This window comes from Gymnoscopelus microlampas, assembly GCF_963454915.1.
Source record: "Gymnoscopelus microlampas genome assembly, chromosome: 7".
Classification (NCBI taxonomy): Eukaryota; Metazoa; Chordata; class Actinopteri; order Myctophiformes; family Myctophidae; genus Gymnoscopelus; species Gymnoscopelus microlampas.
Window position 1 is genome coordinate 41,222,166 of NC_139944.1, and position 7,087 is coordinate 41,229,252.

At 42.0% G+C, this 7,087-nt stretch overlaps 1 protein-coding gene across 2 annotated transcripts in view; it reads left to right on the forward strand.

The window, feature by feature from the left end:
* cdh4 (cadherin 4, type 1, R-cadherin (retinal)) overlaps positions 1 to 7,087 on the forward strand; it is a 252,407-nt gene that overhangs the window by 152,391 nt on the left and 92,929 nt on the right. For both annotated transcript variants that reach the window (XM_084063062.1, XM_084063063.1), the window contains exon 5: positions 6,476 to 6,658. In XM_084063062.1, the coding sequence (XP_083919188.1) occupies positions 6,476 to 6,658 (183 nt within the window). The remainder of the gene's footprint in view (positions 1 to 6,475; positions 6,659 to 7,087) is intronic.

Genomic DNA, 7,087 nt, shown 5'->3' on the forward strand with positions numbered 1-7,087 from the left:
GAGCCCCACTTCCCATGCTGATTTCATGACATGCTGGCTTGCCTTCCCCAGCCAGCTTAGAGGCAAGCCCATCAGTTATGCACCAGTGGAACTGAAGCCTGCCGGTTGCTGGAACAGGTGTTAGTGCTTATTTGGTTTGAATTTATTTCCCATACTCTCCCCCCAGACGGCCTCTCCTGTTTGGGGCAGATTAGAACAAAGACCAGTGGCATGGTGGAACGTATGGGCGGACCTGCTGTTCACTGAAGGGCAAGATTGATTAGGTTGAAAGTTGATGGTCTGACCACACACTGTGGTTAGCATTATTAAGTTAGAGATTCGCAAGAGAAAGCTACAGGCCTCAAAGGGAGGAGAGTGGCAATGAGATTTTAAATACTTTTATTTTTGTTAAGTTAAATTCAATTGTTCTTTCTCTAGTCCTTAGAGTCCGTGGGAGTTCTCATAGGAGAGCATTCTCTTTACCAAAGATAGTGCTCTGCAGCACTAAAGACACGAAAACAATATGTCACAAGAACTGAATCAAAGGCTTTCACATCTACAATGAACAGGAAAGCGTGCAATGAGCACATGCTGTTATTGTGTTATTCTGCCTGTTTGTCAGACTGATAACCCCCAGACATCAGTTCCAGCCCTGTGGTACTGTACGCCTTAGCAATGCAAAGCCTGGCTGGGAGCAGAGAGGCGCCAGCTGGCTTGCCTGCTAGTTTTTTTGGGTATCAGGAGCCCGAACACATGAGGGATTTATTTTACACTAACTGACTCCTGACTGTGCGCACATGTATACGTGTTGTGCATGTGTGTGCATTCACGCACGCACGCACGCACGCACGCACGCACGCACACATTGCACCTCATAGTCGTAAAGAATCACTGTTAACCTGTATTTAACAGCCAACTGTTGAATGAACACAGTATTTTACTGTGCACACATGACTACACACTCCAATCAAAAGCCCCCACAGTACATTAAGCACCTAGCTTCCTGGTGGCTTGTTCTAGCATTTCTTTTCTACACTCCTCTGTAGCAGTCACAGTGGCGTTGTCTGACACGATGCCAGCCCGTCATCTGCCACTCTGTTAGAGAGTGACAGTCACACGCAGCCATGGTGACCATATCATCCATGAGCAGACTCACATTAAAGGATCTCTCCTCTCTCTCTCTCTCTCTCTCTCTCTCTCTCTCTCTCTCTCACTCTCTCTCTCTCTCTCTCTCTCTCTCTCTCTCTCTCTCTCTCTCTCTCTCTCTCTCTCTCTCTCTCGCTCTCTCTCTCTCTCTCTCTCTCTCTCTCTCTCTCTCTCTCTCTCTCTCTCTCTCTCATTTCTGGGTTTGGCAACATGTTCTAAAGAATTTTGGTGTGCAGCCCATCAATCTGAGGCTTCAACCTCATTATCACTGGCCAAGATGTCCAGCCTTCATCAGCATTGGCCTGGGTGGCCAATAGTGGCTCATTGAGTTGCGGAGCGCCATGACTCAATGTGTTGCTCTGACGATAGCCGGGAGCTCAGATAAGGGTTTTATCACAGCAGGAACACATTGGAATGAGGAAGGATTAAGGTTGCCGAGCTATGCAAGGTGATGGGGATTCGTTCAGTATGTATTCTATATTCATACCGATGTGCCAAACCATAGAGAATCTTTATGTCAGAGGCATCCACGTCACACAAGCACTTCATCATCCCTCAGCTCAACGCCAAGTGAGTGAGATTTGCACTTTTGATTTTTTTTCTCATTTTACACACTCACAGTTAACCTAACTAACTCCAGATTTCCACTGCATACCCCTCCCTCCATGCTCATTCCATCTACCAGGGACTGGCACGTAACCATCACCTCTTTACAAGTTGCTACCTTTGAGGGCCCTATTTTTCCGCCAAAGTCGCGCTACCCACTATTTGGGGTGCAAGGGGCGTTCCTGTGGCCAAGTTGCTATCTTCCGACACCAGCCTTATCCCTAAAGCACCTGCGTTACCGTTACATTATGCATAGGTGTGGTTTGGGCGTTACATTAATAAAAACAAGCGTGCCAGATGCCATTGCCTTTAAAAGCAGGCTTTGCAAGCCGTCATGTTCAGTGCTATCTTACGCTCTCTCCCTCTCTGCCCATGGAAGAGCGAAGAGGCAGTCCGACGTTGCTTTGGAATAAAATCATATTTGATACACAGAATTATCACTTACACATTGGTTATATAAAACTTTAAATTACAGCAATCGCTTGTGTTCTGGATTAATTAAACTGAATGGTCTGGTGTGGTTATAATACAGATCAAACAACATTTTATTTGTCTTTGATAAGCTTAACTGGCAACTGCTGATAAAAACACAACTTATTGACTCAAGGAATTAAAAGTCACACTTTGATTGCCTTTGATTGCCTTTCAATAAAAACATATTTGATAGACATAAGTATCACCCACATGTTACTGATTATAGAGAATTTTATATTATTATAATGCGTTCTTTATTTCCTCCGCAATGGATTAATAAAACAGTGTGTGGGTTTGGAGTGAATGGCTTTGCGCAGCACACATCATTTTCTTTGAATATACTAACATCTTATATAAACACAATTGACACAAGGAATTGACACTCTCACTTGAGCTGGTCATAGGAAAACCAGATTCGTTGAGAATTACTGTAGGAGCTAGTGAGGGAGACCTCTTAATGTTGTGCGCCCGGCCCGACTCCCGACATTGCAGGCGCGCTCTACCAAACAGATTTGGAATAGCGTGTGGTTTTAGAATCCGCTATGCGCTTTCCCATGTGTGTGGGCAAGATAGCAATTTTAGGGATAGCGCTACCCGTTAATGTGCGTAATTAACGGGTAGCGGTAGTGCCAAGGCATAGCACAGGGCGGAAGATAGGGCCAGTGTTGCAGATGAATGGTGCTGAAGTGGGAGTTTATCTTATCTGTGAAACAAGTCTGCTCTCATTGCTCCCCCTCACTGACCTCTGTCCATTCACCCATGCCTCTCGCCCTCCTCCTCCTCCCCTCTGTCCATTCACCCATCCCTCTCACCTTCTACTACTGCAGAACTGCACTTCCCGTACTCAAATCCTCTAAGCTGTGCAGAATTGAAATAAAGGATGAAAAATATTCAGTTTGTTTTCTCAGGTTTAGCTTACAATCTGTCTCTCTCCCAGGCGACACGTGTGTAGAGCGATAGGCCAACCCGCCTGCCTGTGTTTGGCCTGGCAAGTGTGTGTGTGTGTGTGTGTGTGTGTGTGTGTGTGTGTGTGTGTGTGTGTTGTGTGTGTGTGTGTGTGTGTGTGTGTGTGTGTGTGTGTGTGTGTGTGTGTGTGTGTGTGTGTGTGTGTGTGTGTGTGTGTGTGTGTGTGTGTGTGTGTGAGTCCATGCAGGTGCAAAAGCCTACATCCACGCGTTTGCATGCACGGCTGGAAATGTCGATTACATTTTTGTGTGTGTACTGTACATGTATACTTGTGTGCACACCTGGCAAAAGCAGGCCAAAAAATATGCGTGGCTTTAGATGACAACAGCATATAACCCATTTCTCCATGTGTGTGTGGAGCAGAGGCAACGGTAGGATTAGATGGATTACAGCAACAAAGTCATGTTACATAATTGACACCACCATAGAGGTTACAGAAATATTCACACACTCTTTACACAGCTTTTTTAAACGCTTAAATCACCAGATAAGCTGATTAAGAACACACTCTTATTATTTACTTATTAACAACATTGTGAGATGGGGTGAGATGTAGAATAAGTTGCATTTTCTTTCATTCTTTTTCTATTTGTTTAAAACATCATCATTAAGAAGATCACAATAGAACACAAACAAAATATAAAACAAATATATTGTTGCTGTCGGACAGAAACCTTTTATCTCCATTTATTTATTTATTTGTGTGTTTACACCTTTTTCTCCCCAATTTAGTCATCACGTCAATTGTTAATGAATCAAATAATTATCATTTTCATGGAGACACTTACCGGTATGCATTGTGGAGGTCCTTGGCATGACAGAATTGTGTTGTTGACAATTAGACAATTAGAGAAATAATGGCATAAAATGACAGAATTGTGTTGTTGACAATTAGACAATTAGAGAAATAATGGCATAGTAATGGGAAGCCATCGTCATTTTTCATGTTTTGCCATACCTACCCACAACAACATATTTCTGAGGAAGTTGATTGTCCTCGCCATTTTTTCTACGGAGAAATTTCCTAATGGCATACAGTACCGGTAGATACCAGACAGATAATAGAGCCCAAAAATATACGATGCCACAAGCGGTGACATTTCTGTCTGGACCAGGGGCGGAGCTACATGGGGGCTTTGGTGTCTATAGCCACCAATGTTTTCTCCAAAGCCACCGATCAAAAAGACTTGATTTAATCATATATATTTTTTGATAATATGAATTACACAGGGCGGTTTTATTTGAGAAATTAACGGTAATTTCGCTGTCCTGCTCGGCTGCTCCCATTCCTGTCTCTCTCTCATTACTGTGTTTACGGTGTGAGTTGAGAGTCTGCTTGGGGATCTGGTGCCATCAGCTCATTGGCTCATTTGCTCATGACACGACCAATGAGAAATCGCTTTCAGTGTTGCTAAGATATGACAGCCCTTCCTGTCTATAGGATATTAGGCTGAGTCCCTCTATTCAAAACACAACACAAACAAGCATGGATTAACGTAGCCAGCACTACCGCTCAGAACAGAAGTGTCATGTCTAAAGGAAAAACAAAAGAGACGTCAGAAGAATCTAGTGGGGAAAAACAAGGGTGGCTAGAAAGAAAGTGTGACAGTTTTACAATCCATGATGTAATGGTAAACAACATAAATCACAAGAAAAGTGAGAAGCAGAAGCAAGGGGGCTCTGACACAGTTCCTTGTTTGCCAAGCGACCGCTAACATGGTATGTGAAATAAGCATGTTGATTTTGTTTTTAAAACCCACTTTTACTTAGGGCCATGCAAATATGACTAGTTAAACTACTGGGTAGAAGAGTGGGCACATGAGAAGGTAACAGGATAGGTGAGCAGTAGGAACAACAGTAAAATGAGATATTTTGTACAAAATGTTAAAAAAATAAATAATATTGGTCTAAAGTAAGGTATACATGATTAAAACATACTTGAACAATTAAGGTCTAATATGTCTACAATTGCTACAAATTGCTACAAAACCTGTATATCCAGTCATTTTGGGAAGTTGAAGGATAACATTAAGTCTGATAATGATGAACCACATCATAAAACAATATATATATATATATATATATATATATATATATATATATATATATTATATTTAACAAAAATTGCACGCGGCTGACCCCTCCTAGGCCCTGGGGCTAAGCCACCGACCTAGTTGTATGAATGCTAGAAATTAACATGACAGAATGGACATAAGTCTTTTGAAGCTGTACAGCGAATCTTCACTTTTAGTACCTTTTTCTGAACCACTCCTTTCTGCAACCAGCCGAGGGAAGCTTTCCCTGATAAACAAAGATCAGCAAATGAGAATTCTGCACTAAACCCCTGCTGTGTTGACTAACCTGTTAGGTCAGCGACTGATGCTCTCCTCTGCACCCTTTGTTATTGAACTGGTATTTCATCAATCTCCATTTGATTTGATGCTAGGCCTCTGCCAGCGTTAAGTGCCACATATACTGTGGGGCCAAACGCTGCTCCTATAGCTTGAACAGGGGAGATGGGTTGTTATTGTTTTTTTGTCAGCCTGTGGCTGACTGTGATTTGGGATGATACAGAAAAAAAGAACCATACCTTTGTGGACTATAAAACACAGCCTGTAGCTTGGGAGACGTTCAGGCGTCTTGCCAAGTGCCTCATGACATTATTCAAAACTTTCTGAATGATTCATTAATATGTGTGTGTGTGTGTGTGTGTGTGTGTGTGTGTGTGTGTGTGTGTGTGTGTGTGTGTGTGTGTGTGTGTGTGTGTGTGTGTGTGCGTGCGTGCGTGCGTGCGTGCGTGCGTGCGTGCGTGCGTGCGTGCGTGTGTATATATATATATATATATATATATACATATACATATACATATACATATATATATATGCATACAGTATATATATATATATGTATATATATATATATATATATATATATATATATATATATATATATATATATATATATATATTTATACATATACATATACATATACATATACATATACATATACATATATATATATATATATGCATACAGTATATATATATATATATATATATATATGGGGCTGTCTTTCATTACATAAGACAGGCTCTACGATACAGTATATGTCATGAGGTTGACACCCAGTACTTTTAGCTAAATTTTTACTGCAGGTGAAGATGAATTTATAACACTTACTGTATTTCTCCATCTTTCATCCTGTCACCAGAACATAACCGTCTGAAAATTAGAACCGGCCCAGCTTGTTGCTTATTCATTGCTGAAATCAGCAGGAGTTGATATGCTCTGGTTTCCTTTTCAGGTCACTATTGAAGAGATGCTGTCAAGGGCCTGGGACTCTCAACCCAGAGTTATCAAGTTTCAACGAAAGCATCAGAGAAGCTCCTCCGCCAATGGGTTGAGGCGACAGAAGAGAGACTGGGTCATCCCACCAATCAATGTGCCAGAAAACTCCAGAGGGCCCTTCCCCCAGATGCTTGTCAGGGTGAGTGACAGTGTGCGTGATTACAGCAAATAGAAGTGCTCCTGTGCTGATTCACAGTCACAATGCATGGAAAGTTTTTTTTTCTGACTTTTTTCTTCATAACTTTTCTTTGCCTAGATCCCTCTAATTCTGTCCTTTTTTTGGCTTAGAGATTGAAAAACAGTGAGAGGCAGCAACGGTAGACAGCCCACATATTGTTTTTGCGCATCCACTGGCAGGCAAGTGAGAGCAGTGGAGAATACAATATCTCTGACAATCACCGCGAGGGCCAGAGACTTACCAGGCAAAAAGAGCTACTCTCGTCTCAATTGAACTCCTGATGCCTGGTGATTTGCCTGTGGGTGCCACAAAGACAGAAAGAATGCTTGTATGGCAAGCACAAAAATACACAAAATGCTGAATGCTTGCCCTTGAACATCCTTGTAGTTT